General features: G+C 41.5%; 1 protein-coding gene across 1 annotated transcript; it reads left to right on the plus strand.

Moving 5' to 3' along the window:
* Window positions 1-6,400: 6,400 nt before the first annotated feature.
* On the plus strand, window positions 6,401-7,174 carry LOC143855768 (uncharacterized). Its single transcript, XM_077365836.1, has 2 exons — window positions 6,401-6,772; window positions 6,890-7,174. The coding sequence occupies exons 1-2, from the start codon at window positions 6,401-6,403 to the stop codon at window positions 7,172-7,174; spliced, it is 657 nt and encodes a 218-aa protein (XP_077221951.1).
* Window positions 7,175-14,132: the final 6,958 nt, after the last annotated feature.

Below are 14,132 nucleotides of genomic sequence, written 5' to 3' on the forward strand. Positions count from 1 at the left end.
CCTATACCTTATCAGAACTTGCAGCTCTCTTATACTAGTTGTAGGAAATCTTTTAATCAAATCCGCAACTCTAGTCGTCGGATCTTTGAATCTTCCACCGAAGCTTAGGTTTCTAAAGGTAAGCTCTGGAATTTCTAAAGCACGGCCTGGAATTAAAATAGATCTGAGATCTTGAACACAATTCTAAGGTTTGCAAAGGGAAGATCAAAGATAAAAGATGATGAACTTAGGTCTTTTATAGCAAAGATGTAAAAGATGACTTAGATCTAGGATTTTTAAAGCTAGAAAGAGGTTTAAGAAAAATGGAATTTAAAGCTAGGGTTTCCATGAAGCAAAAGAAGAGGATGATTGTGCCGAAACTAACAAAGGAAGAAATAAGGTAACATGAGAAAGAGCAATCGGCAGGAATTTGAACGGAATATGATCGGAGCAAGGTAAAAGATGATCGGAGAATATGACTAGAGAAGAAGAGGTTCGGATCGAGGGTTTTGAATCCAAATGAGAAAAGAAAAATCAAGTCTAGGGTTTAAAATCTCAATCTAGGGTTTAACAAAGAAATTACTTGCTAGAATAAAGAACAAAAAAGAAATTCAACAAGGATTCCGGCCGAAGCTTCGGCAAGCGCACCGGGGAAGATGATCGAAGGGGGAAAATGGGTTTTGGCCGGAACTCAAGCTCACCGGAGGAGGTGGATTTACCGGAGAAGTGGAGATCGGAGAGGAAGAAGAAGGTGCGATCGGAGGGATAACATTGGCCAGAATCCGGCAGAGGTGCGATCGGAGAAGAAGGGATGAAGGTGTTAGGGTTTAGTTTTCTCCCTCTCTCTCCCTCTCTGCTATTTTTTTAGTCGAAAAGAAAATGACCTTTGTTTGTGATGAAAATGGGTTTTATATAAGGAGATGCCAAATTCGCACCCCTTCTATGACCTTGGACAGCCCCATCTAGGACAATCCATCACCCTTTTGTGGTTTACACTACGGACATTCTCCCATCTCGTTCGCTAGGCAAACGCGCTCGGAATTCGACGAAATTTTGCAGGGAGCTTGGTAGGATCCTACCCTAGCTTAGGGTGAATTTTGGGACCTAATTCATTCATTTGATGGGATTTTGCACAAAATTGGAAGGTTTAGGGCACGGTCAAAATGTGGTGTCTACAGCGGGGCGAACTCCATCCCCTTCTCCTCCCCTTTCCCGCACCGGGGAATTTTTTAAATCCCCTTCCCCTTCCCCTTCCCCACTCAAATCGGGGAATCCCCTCCCCAAGCGGGGCGGATCCCGGCTTTTCCGGGTGAAATTGCCAGCCCTAGTTTCATCCCAGCCAAAGCCACTGAGATTTATGATGGAGATCAGAGTCCTATAAGTTGTCTTCAGTGTCTTGAACCAATTTTTCACATGCTCTTTCGTTAGGTCATGTTCAGGACAGTAACTAGTTCCTGCGCAACAGCAAAATAAGCACACTCTTTCAACCCAGCACCAGTTTTCTGCCCCTCGGCTATCTGATTCTTAAGGGCTGCCAAGAGAGCCCCATCCATAGTCACATTCCATGAGACATTCACCTTCTTATCAGCTGTACCTGCAGTTGCTGCCATCTCGCCTGCAACTTTTTGAAACACTTCATATAAAAAACTTCAATCATAGAATTATAGATAACCAATAGACATAAGCAATCTTAGAAGTTACATTAACCAATACTGTAGCAAACATAGAAATTACATAAACAGATCTCAACCCAGCACACTAAATGAATATCTATAAAAATAGTACACCACAAAGAAAGGAATATAAGCTACAGTTCCAACAAAGTATATATCGAAAATGTAAACACATGTGTGTTTCCTAACGACGACGACGTGCTTGAAAATCATTCCACATCTGATTCATGATTGTGGTTCGAATTTTATGACCTTCCCTTAAATCCTTGGCCCTGGTCATAGGAGGAGGAGGAACAGGTCCTTCCTCCTCTTCCTCTTCAGGTGGAAGCAATGCCAGCTCATCATCAACATCCTGAATGTAGGCATCGTCGGGCATCTCCCTCCTAATGTGGTTGTGGACGCAGCAACAGGCCAACACTATGTCGATCTGCTTGTCATATGAGTACATGGGTGCTGAATTTAATATGCCGAATCACTTCTTCAGGACACCAAAAGTTCGCTCGATTACATTCCTTGCCGAAGAATGCCTTTGGTTATACAACTCCTCGGGTTTTCTTGGTCTGCGCCCTCTAATCTGATTGAGATGGTAACCAATACCTCGGATTGGAGTTATAAAATGGGACAGGCACGGATACCCGGCATCACCAAGGTAAAACTTTCTTACAATCAAAGAAAGGATTATACTCAAATTAGCTATGTACTACGGGAACTGCATCTGTACAAACATAATAATAAATTAACTATTACCTTGCAAAATAGGAATCCCGTTCTGCTTTGATATGGCAGATCCAAACACCCGTGAGTCAGATGCTGACCCCTCCCACCCACAAAGGACGTACGTAAACTTTAGGTCAAAGTCGCAACAGGCTAACACATTTTGGGATGGGAAGTGCTTACGACAAATATATCTTTTCTGAATATCCTGAGATACTTTTGTAGGAATGTGCGTCCCGTCAATTGCACCGAGACAATCCTATAATATGGACATTCAGATGTCAACCATCACTGTGAACATGGCTCAATTACTAACAAACTACAGTCAAAATACGTAGCTATCATAAATGTACCTTAAAATAAGGCATATTGCACGTGGTATCTCCCTTGATGGACGTACTATGAACATGTATTGCAGAATGAGAAGAGCATCGAGAACCTTATTAAAATACTTTGAAACAGTTGCCTCAGACCTTCTTGTGGTTGCCCTAACAGTACGATTCCTTTCGTTGTGTGAAATCACACTTAAGAAAATCATAACTTGTTCCTCAACAGTGCAATGAATTGTGTCTTCCAGCAAGGTAGTTTTTCTGAAAAGGGCCACGAAGGTGCGGAAGCACCGGACATCCATACGAAGAAGAGCAATACAATGGTCCTCTGCGTTCGTGATACGTCTAACAAAGGTCCTACGGGGTAGGTACCCGCTTTCGTAAGGTGCTCTTGTAATATTCTGCTCTAGGTATAGTCGAACCCTAAGCGTAACTGCAGCTGCCGCAGAGATTACTATAGCTGCAGTTCGAAGGATCAACATCCGCCTATCTGCTAGTTGATGAGGCATGATGGTAACCTTATGAAATACTAAAAAAACAAAATTTAGTATAAGAAGACAACCGGCAAAGACACCATAACCACAGTCACAAGCATTTAAACAAAAATCCTATAGCCACCACCAACCACCAAAGCACCGACTTGCAACCACAACCACTGTAACACCAAACAACATCATCCACAAAGCACCGACAACCGCCCACAACCACTAAACCACCAAACCACCAGACACCCATCAACCACCAAAGCACCAACATCCATCCAGAACCACAAAAACATTTAAACCATCATCAACAACCAAAGCACAAACATCCACCCACAACCACCAACACATCCATACCCAAAACATCCATACACCAACAACCACCGACAGAATTATATAGTATTGCCATTGCAAACAGAAATCCCCCAAAATCAGCCATAAAAACCATTGCAAAAAAGAAAAAAACATCTGTATGAAGCCATTGCAGACAGAAAAATAGCATAAAAATGAAGAGAAAAGGGAAGAAAGGGGATCTGAACCCTAATACCTAAATAAAAGCTAACAAATAAAAGCTTTATACAAACCGTTGCAAACAAAATGCCCCCAAAATCAGCCATAACAACCAAATCCGAACCCTAAAACCCAAATACACTAAAATGGACAACTTTATTAATTGATTGACGTGTTAAAGAAGAAAGATCCTTTGGGAGAGTAGTTCATCAAATCCAATCATGTCATTACACATGGAAACAGTTGGTTAGGCAAACAATCATTGTCGGGATTAATGGTAATAAAAAATCTTAAGGCACTACCATGTAATCAAGACCATTGATCTTGTAGAACATCAAGAGGAAACCAACAAGATTTGGGTTCCATCCCAAATATATGGATATCCAATGCGTATGATAAAGAATTACTAAATATTTTTGTTGGTAAAATCTTAAATGAAGCTTGATGGAACATGGACAGGTGATCATTTGCTCATGGAGTTCTCAACAGCATTTAGAAATGAATTATCATTGACGTTCATATCATTTCACATCAAATGATAAGATCATGTGCATGAGACACAAGTAAGTCTCAATTAGTGTCTCTTAGGAAGATATCTCACATTTGAAGAGAAGTTAATGTTTTTGTTGATCATATTTTGGTTGGTGCAAAAATCCTACACTCTATTGTAAGAGAAAATAACTTTTGATCAACGGTTTTCGAATGTCTTTCCAATTAGTAAAATTGTACCTTAAATTCGAGTAATGTGAGAACTGCGAGCAACAATTGTTGGTTCGAATGCCTTGTGAAAAAAAACTTAATAATTCGTTTAGAGTACAGAGAAAACAGAGAAAATACAGAAAGAAAATGAAGAGAGCAAAAGAGATCTACATTACAAAATGCTCCTGGATAAAAAGAAAAGATGCAACCTATATGTTGATGTGTGTAGCCTTCCAACATTATTTACTCCCTATATTTATACTCTCTGATTCCTGAGGTCTCTTTTCATTATTTGAATTCAAATTTCTGGCGATTATGGAGTTTGAGTGGCAATCGTATTTCGATATCCATTTCGAATGGTCTCGTGTGTCAGGTATCACATCACTGGACCTCAAGTAATTAATTGTGTGACTCACTTAGTGCGTGTTTGGGGTACCGTTTAAAACACCGTTTGGCATTTGAAACACCGTTTTGGGGCCAAACGGCCGTTTGGGAGTGTTTGGGTGCGCAGCCACCGTTTGAAACGCCGTTTGAAACACCGTTTTGAACCCTCAAAACGGCGTTTTGTAAACGGAGGGGGGGAGGTCCATTTACAAAATGCTGTTTTGAACGGAGTTTTTGGGTTGTGGGTTTTTACATGTTTACCCTCACCAAACCCATTTTTACACCTTTGTTTTTTTGGCACAAGTTAAAACGAAAATTTTCGATAGTTTTCCCCGACTCTCGCTGTGCTCCAAAAAAAAAAGACACGATACTTGTCTTCAACCTCCAGACGTCTCCCAAGCAACCTCAGACTCTCTAACCTTCATAGCAGGTACGGATCTCTCTCTCTTCTTTCCACTCAGTGGTTTTTTTTTCTTTTTTTATTATCTTGTTAAATCTCAGAAAATAGGATTTCTAAAAACCCAAAATAGGGTTTTGTGGTTCTTTGTTTGTTGGGGTTTCTGTACTATCGATTTCTTTACTTGAGTAGGTTTTTATGCGAGCCATGCTATTGTGGGTTTTGCGCTGATAATTTTGCGAACATGGATTTATTGAATGGTTGGTGTAGTAGCGTCTACTGTTGGACGAGAAATTAGCCAATGTCTGGTTTTTCAGGTTGACAATGACGGATTGTTGCTGATTGTAGATGATGAATAGTCCTTGTCGCCTCTGATTTATTTGTCAACAAAGGGGGTTTCTGTGCTTTGAGATTTTCTCTATCAATTTCTATTTTTTGCTTCTATAAGGAAAGCATAATTCATGAATTTCGACCCGGTACATCTGTTTTCCACGGTTTCTACTACTTTTAAAGGGACATAAAGAAGATCTCTTGAGTCTGTATGAATCTCCCCTTCTTTAAATCTTTTGCTATTTATCTTGATGTGTTTATCTCATTCACATTTTTGCCTGATCCATGCTTAGGTTTATATTTCATCTCACTTTTTGTTTGATGTTTTTAGGCGTAATACGTAGATATCATTTCCTATGATCAGCGTATGTCAACTATTAGAAGAGGGTTTACTTTGATTTTTTCTGTATCACTCTTGCTTGATACTGCAAAAAAAGGGTTGTCTTTGCTTAATGTTTTTGTATGCTAATTGTTATTCTTTCCATCTTAAGTCGAAGAAAATTTTCATGAAATTCAAATGGACATTCTGTTTTACTGGATTTAATTGAAGGAGCCTTTGTTTTCCGTTTTTATCGACTTGTATACGGGAGCAGGTATTTATTCGAGATTTCTTATTTTGGGTTGTCCTCGATATTTATGCAACCATGGATTTCTTGCTGTTTCATTTTTTTCCTCCCTTGTAAGGAGAGATACTTGAAGAACTCATTCAAGATTTCCACTTGGTATGCAATTCTTCGCATTTAATTTGGGTGCTATTTTTGTGTGGTCTCAACCATCGGAAAACCCTACTTTGGGGCTTCTTATTTGGGTGCTTATTTAGCTTTTTGTGTTTATACTCTCTATTGTAGCTTGACCTTGTAGAGTTGTGTAGAGAATTTCTTGCTTACGCTTTGAATTTTTTAGATGGAAAGTGATCAAGCAAAAATATCTTCCCAGACTACAAAAGGGAAGGCAAATGGAAAAGAGATTATTAAGAAAGCTCAATGGGATACTGATAGCCATAATGCTTGGATTGACATATGTAAGGACTTAGTTAGGAGGAGATTTAGACCCGGTTCACACTTGAGTAAGGAAGGGTGGACGCTAGCAACTGATGGTTTTAATGAGAAGACGGGCAAGGGATTCACTAAGGAACAAATGAAAAATCATTGGGACTCGACTAAAAAGGAGTGGCAGTTGTGGCATTCTTTGTTGACCAGTGCAACTGGTTTGGGTTTTGATCATGCGAAGCATTGCATAGATGCATCAGACGATTGGTGGGATACTCAAATTAAGGTAATCAATAAACTTAAACTTAATTTATTTTTATTATAAGTTTTTTTCCATTTCAGTAACATGATAATGTTTCTTTTTTTGTTTTGTGTGGAGAAATAAAAAGTATGCGTGCTTTAGGAGTCAAGCCTTGGAAAGGTGCTGGATCTTGAGGAGTTGTTCTTAGATGTTTCTGCAACTGGAAGACTTGCATTTTCTCCTTCTGCAAGCCAAGTTGAGACACAAAATAGCAAACCATCTACCCCATTTGATATAGAGGAAGAGGGAGATGAAGATGTAGGCACACCAGTATCTTCGAATGAGCCTGTTTATGGTGAAGATGAGACGGAACCAGATGTAGTAGCAAGGAAGAAAGAGCTTAATGTAAAAGAAGATCGGTTGCAAATCATATTTCCAAAAACTTAGAGCGTCTCGCGACTGCAGTGGAAAACAGGAGCATGACTACATCTGTCCGTATGGAGAAGTTTGATGCTGACATGACTAAAATCGTGAGGCAATTAGCCTTGTTGCCAGGTTATGAGAGAGGGTCACTAAATTTTTATGCCGCTTGCAAATTGTTCAAGGTAAAAGAGAATCGTGCATTGTGGGTGGCTATGGGAGATGACAAAACAAAGATTAGTTGGCTACATTATGAGTTGGGAGTCCCATTCCAACCGTCATTCGATGATGACGATGTTTACTATCCCCAGCCCATTGATTAGTTTTCTATCTGTTGGTTGTGAACTTGTGTTACTTGGATATTGACAAGTGACGTTATTTTTTATCTTGTGATCGATGGTAGTGAACTTCTGATAGTTTTTTGGGTATTGCAACTTGTTGGTTGTTACTTTTATTTTGAACTGGTTGGTTTTTATATGTTAGTTGAACAAGCTCAAGACAATGTATAACTTTTTCATTCGTATACAATTCATTTTGAACTGTTTTTACACTACAGAGGCCTGGAGCATACCAGTAACATCTTCCCTTGGTGTGCCATACGGGATTTGAATATGCTAGTTGTTGGTTTTTTATTTGCAGGGAATATGGATTCAGGAGATGGGTCAGATGCATCAATTGAATCAATTGACAGTGACGAAGATTATGATGATGAAGATTTGATGGCCATGGTTGTTGAAGGTGTGCAAGATGCAATTAGGTATTATTCTATGTATTTTTGTGTAGACACCCCATTTTGATCGGACCGAAGTTCGCTATGCTTGGGCGAAACCCCATCCAATCATTTCCGCCATGTTTCGCACTTTTCCGTTAAGTGTTGAGAGAGATTATTCCCAAGAATTCGAGCAAGAGAGAATTTGGATCCGATTGATGGGCCCGTCTTGAGCATTTGTTTAGATTTGGATCAAACAGGGTGGCCCGCGCATTGTTTTAGTGAAAAATGAGTTTTGAACCTACTTCGATCCAACACCTAAAGATGATCATCAAGAGAACGGTCAAGATCTCAGAGAAGTCGTTTTAACAACCAATTTTGTTACGATCATCAGGTTGAGTTACTCGGATCAGCCCATTGAAATGATTTAGGAGGACACAACCTACTTAGGTAGGGGACCCATCAATTGGATGGTCTGGATCGTCATAGAGGAATGATTTAAGGGGGCACAACCAATTTACATTGCGAACCACCATTCGAACGGTCAAGATCATCAATTGTCGCCCATCAAATGGACGGTTCGGATCATCAAATGGGAGTGATTTAAAAATGGGGTAACATATTCACATTTTTGTCTATTGGATGGCTTGGATCAGCCCATAGGATTGATTAGCGGAGCACAAATTAAATCACATTGTCGCCCATCAAATGAACGGTTCCGATCATACTTTGGAGTGGGGCATATGATTTTATGCACAATTGGGAATTTGGTCACATATGGGACCCATTTGGATTATCTTTTACCTACTCAAAAGGACTTTAAAAAACATGCATGGGGTCACACACATGTCAAAATTCAATGTCCACAATGGTGGCCACCTACCATGGAATATGTCCACAATGGTGGCCACCTACCATGGAATAAGTCCACAATGGTGGCCACCACCCTCCCATTCCTTTGCTATAAATGGTTCAATGAGGGTAAGAGAGAGGGAGAACTCATTTCTCTTCTATCATGTGTTCTAACAAAGTTGCTATGAGGGGTTGAAAAGAAAAAAAAGAAGAAAAGAAACAAGAAAAGAAGAAAAAGAAACAAAAAAGAAGCAAAAAGAGAAAGAAAGCGGAAGCGATCGCACGGTGTGGTACCCTGATCCCGCGAGAGGGGTGTGGGGCGCGAGCCGCCGCGCGCTCTCTCTTGGTCTCTCGTATCCACGCGATTGGCGTGTGCATTTTATTATTGATTTGAATTAATCTTTCCTGTGAACTTGGGATCACTAAGGCAATCCGAATTCCACACGAAAGAGACTGACAGAGTCGCCACCTAGATGTGGGATCTAGGACCCGTAATTAACCAGAAATCTAGACTCGCTACCTGGTTACGAGAATGGAAGGTATGGGGAGTTATCCACCACATGCACCATTCTTGCCCGATAATCGGTCTTCGATTCCAAAAGCTAACTCTTTTAAATTTATTTTAAATGGCTCATTCAACTCTATGTTAATGTGCGAACTAAGTGACATGCATCCTATGATCTAATTTCAATGTGAATCCTAAATGTGTATCTTGATTTATTAATTTGTCTGGATTCAATCTAAGTGAAAGTTCTCCTAAAATTCTAATTTCATGGAAAGCCCTAAATGATTTGATTAAGCATTTACAAGAAAATTAATATCCAAAACACCACAATTTGTTGTGGTGCCGACTCGCGGGTGGTATGCCGTCAGACATCCAAGCTGCCTACGTACCCAAGCCTCACTGGGATCAGAGTCGACGTAGTTCGGTGCATTTAAGCTAAGCTACATATGCCTAACTCAACTAGGACACCGATCTAGACGGGATTGACTGTTTCAACAGTTTTAAGAGAAGTTATTTAATTCAAGTTGAGGATTTTATTATCTTAGGATTTCATCGAAGATGCTATATGATCCTATCTAAATGCAAGTTGTCCCTTAGACTAATGCAGGTTAGCCTACATCCTAGTTTACTAGGCTTGTCCTAGGGAAAAACTGGATGACTAGTGTAACTTGACCTATGGCACGGTTGCTATACATAGCAAGCGTCCGTGATGAGGCCGGACTCCTAACTCTAGGACTCCCTAAAACTTAGGACACGACACGACCCGACACCATTGTTCCTAAATTGGGCTCTAAGGGTTCTTACGACGGAAACCATAATCCAATGGTTCCGAGAGACACGAGATGAATCGAGATGATGAATAGTGTGAGGGAATGGGAAAGATAGAGAAAGGTGCGACTGAACTTGGGAGTGCCAAATTGCCTACGTACCCCGTGATGGGGATCAAGCCACACGTAGTTCCACTGGGGAGGTTGCTTGGATTTTGGAAAACAGGATTGGTATTTGGATCAGGAATCGGGTTTGTATTTGAGCATTGGACTTGAGATTCAGAAACATTGATTTAGCAATGGGATTTTGGAATTGGGAATTTGCATCAAAGAATTGAGCATACAGGAATCATCAAGGGTTTGAATTTTGGGAATTCAAAATGGGCGGGCTTATGAGATTCGGCCAAATGGATTCAAACATGCGACTCAGATTGTGTTGGGATATGACTTGGTTAGGCAAAAGGGAGGAAGTTCTATTAGGTGTAAAAGGGCATTAGTAGAATAGGGGAATGACTCGGTTGTGACATGGAAGGCCGCAACTTGGTCGAATGCGACTCGGTTGCATTGGGATGGGTTGATTAAGGAATTGGATTGAGTCAACTAAGGGGAGAGTCCAATTAGTTAAAGAGGTTGAGCATACTCGACTAGAGAGTTGGGTCAACTCGACTAGGGAGGTTGGCTAGAGTTGACTCAGTTGAGCTGGGTTGGGATCCCACTTGGTTGGATTGTATTGGGGCGATTTGACTTAAGCTGCAGGTGGCCTGGCTGGGTTAGATTTAATGTAACCAAATTTATGGATAAATGGTGTGCCTCAGTGAGTGGACAAAGGTATGGCTTGGGTTGATGTGTGGCTATGGTTATAGGGTTTAAGGCTTATGGGTATGGGGTTTAGTGAGTCGGGTCTAAGTTAGGAGCAAACCCGAGACTAGCCATGGTCTAACCAGGAGGAAGCAGGGTACAAACCAGGGTGCGGACCAGGGTGCACCAGGGTGCGAACCAGCAGGGAACCAGGGTGCGAACCAGCAGGGGAACCAGGGTGCAACCAGCATCGAACCTGGGTGCAACCAGCAGCGAACCTGGGTGCAACCAGGGTCTAACCAGAGGCTAACCAGGGGGAACCAGGGTGTGAACCAGGGTGCGAACCAGCAGGGAACCAGGGTGCGAACCAGCAGGGGAACCTGGGTGCAACCAGCAGCGAACCTGGGTGCAACCAGGGTCTAACCAGAGGCTAACCAGGGGGAACCAGGGTGTGAACCAGGGTGCGAACCAGAGTACAACCAGGGGCTGGCCAGGGTGCGAACCAGGGTGCGAATTAGTAGGGAACCAGGGTGCGAACCAGCAGGGGAACCAGGGTGCGAACCAGCAGGGAACCAGGGTGCAACCAGCATCGAACCTGGGTGCAACCAGCAACGAACCTGGGTGCAACCAGGGTCTAACCAGAGGCTAACCAGGGGGAACCAGGGTGTGAACCATTAGGGAAAAATAAAAATGAAGATAAGATGGGTTAAGAGAAGAGGGAAACATGTATAACTTCAAAGTCTACCATCAAGAAGAATATGATTAAGGATTGATCCTAGATGCTTCCTAACATGGTTTTTCTTTTAAAGTAAAAGATATGCATGAAAGCAGACCCTACATAGAATTGAAATAAATGCCTACCTCTTTGAAAATCCACTTTGTGTTTGATTTTTCTTTGATGTTAATTCCTTGAAGATGATTCCTTGCTTGATAATGACTGCTTTTGATATATATCACCCAACGTATAAAATCACCCGATCCGGCAAGGATGGCCGAACCCTTGAAGAGATGAGGGAGAGGGATGAATTTTCTAAGAGAGGGGTTCCTTTTCTTCTTCTCTTGGATGGTGGGATGAGAGGGTATTTATAGGAGAATGGGATAGGAGGTTAGGTGAGGTTAGGTGAGGTTAGGTAAGGTTAGGTGAGGTTAGGTGAGGTTAGGTGAGGTTTGAATGGTTAGGATGAGAGGAGAGGTTAGGTGAGGTTAGGTGAGGTTTGGATGGTTAGGATGAGAGGAGAGGTTAGGTGGTTTTGGATGGTTAGACCCAGGTCAAGATCTGCCATTGATCTAACGATTTACGGAAATCGGGTCTCGGAATGGAATCAGGGTCCGGGCTATGAAGTGACCCTAGCTTATTTTGTCCCGATTGATGATCCGTAAAGTCAGATCAAGATATTAATGACCTAAAACATATAAATCAATGATAGAGGGGGTTCTCACATGGATTTAACACACTAATTTCTTTGTTGATTAAAACAAAACAAAATGGGGTGTCTACAGATGCCCCTCTTTGGTAGAGATGACGTAGTCATTGAATACCAAAGCAAAAAATGACAAAACCATTTTGCGTAGCTTTAATCGACAAAGAACTCTCTCGACACAATGTACCTTAACATAATGCAACCTTCACATAATGCAATACCCTAGATGAAATCCTGGAATTTGGAATGCAAAAAAAAAAAAAAATCCCGCTGCGGTGCCGCTCACAAACGGGCAACGAGAGAAGATGAGACCATTCACAAATGGATTCAGAAAATGAGATACCGTTCAGAAACGGGCTCAAAGAGGATAGGAGGCCATTCACAAATGGATTCGGACAATGAGGTATCGTTCACAAACGGTCTCAAGGAGGATAAGAGACCATTCACAAATGGACTCGAGAAATGAGGCACCGTTCACAAACGGGCTCAAGGAGGACATGAGACCATTCCCAAATGGACTCAGAAAACGAGACACCGTTCACAAACGGGTTCAAGGAGAAGACGAAACCATTCACAAATGAACTCGAGAAATGAGGCGCCGTTCACAAACGGGCTCAAGGAGAACACGAGACCATTCACAAATGAACTCGAGAAATGAGGCGCCGTTCACAAACGGGCTCAAGGAGAACACGAGACCATTCACAAATGGACTCAGAAAATGGGACACCGTTTACAAACGGGTTCAAGGAGAAGACGAGACCATTCACAAATGAACTCGAGAAATGAGGCGCCGTTCACAAACGGGCTCAAGGAGAACACGAGACCATTCACAAATGGACTCGAGAAATGAGGCACCGTTCACAAACGGGCTCAAGGAGAACACGAGACCATTCACAAATGGACTCAGAAAATGGGACACCGTTTACAAACGGGTTCAAGGAGAAGACGAGACCATTCACAAATGAACTCGAGAAATGAGGCGCCGTTCACAAACGGGCTCAAGGAGAACATGAGACCATTCACAAATGGACTCGGAAAAAGGAGACACCGTTCACAAACGGGTTCAAGGAGAAGACGAGACCATTTACAAATGGACTCGAGAAAAGAGGCACCGTTCACAAACGGGCTCAAAGAAACAAGAGAATTTTTATGAACTTGAATTTGTCGTAGGATTGGATTTTTTTGAATTAAGGATTTGGATTTGATAAATTTTTTATTTTTGGGAAATGAGGTACCGTCCGTAAACGGGCTCAAGGAGAAGACGAGACCATTCACAAATGGACTCGAGAAATGGGGCACCTTTCACAAAAGGGCTCAAAGAGGACATGAGATTTTTCGTAGGATTGGATTTTTTTTTTGAAGTAAGGATTTGGATTTGCTAAATTTTTTATTTTTGGGAAATGAGGTACCGTCCGTAAACGAGCTCAAGGAGAAGACGAGACCATTCACAAATGGCCTCGAGAAAAGAGGCACCGTTCACAAACGGGCTCAAAGAGAACATGAGATTTTTCGTAGGATTGGATTTTTTTTTTTTTGAATTAAGGATTTGGATTTTATAAATTTTTTATTTTTGGGAAATGAGGTACCGTCCGCAAACGGGCTCACGGAGAAGACGAGACCATTCACAAATGGCCTCGAGAAAAGAGGCGCCGTTCACAAACGGGCTCGAAGAATTTAGAGGTTTTCATGAATTTGAATTTGACGTAGAATTGGATTTGATGAATTTTAGATTTTTTTTTTTTGAACTCAATGAAATCGGGGACATTATAGATCGTGCCCAGTAAAGATATTGGAAACTAAGACTTTGACGAATGATGAGACGACCAACCTTATGAACGAAGAACCATTAGTAACAAGAATGGATTAGGAACACTTTTATGAAACTTCAACAAGATTTTTCTCAATGAGACTGTTGGTCTTGTCTTCTGGGGAT

This window comes from Tasmannia lanceolata, unplaced genomic scaffold, assembly GCF_043159265.1.
Source record: "Tasmannia lanceolata isolate RefF3 unplaced genomic scaffold, GAP_Taslan_0.1 ptg000023l, whole genome shotgun sequence".
Taxonomy (NCBI): domain Eukaryota; kingdom Viridiplantae; phylum Streptophyta; class Magnoliopsida; order Canellales; family Winteraceae; genus Tasmannia; species Tasmannia lanceolata.

What these genes read in the sequence shown, in the direction of transcription:
- LOC143855768 (XM_077365836.1), top strand. Translation starts at nt 6,401, where the DNA reads ATGGAAAGTGATCAAGCAAAAATATCTTCCCAGACTACAAAAGGGAAG. An exon ending in GGTGGGATACTCAAATTAAG is followed by an intron (nt 6,773 to 6,889) that starts GTAATCAATAAA and finishes TGCGTGCTTTAG; the next exon opens with GAGTCAAGCCTTGGAAAGGT.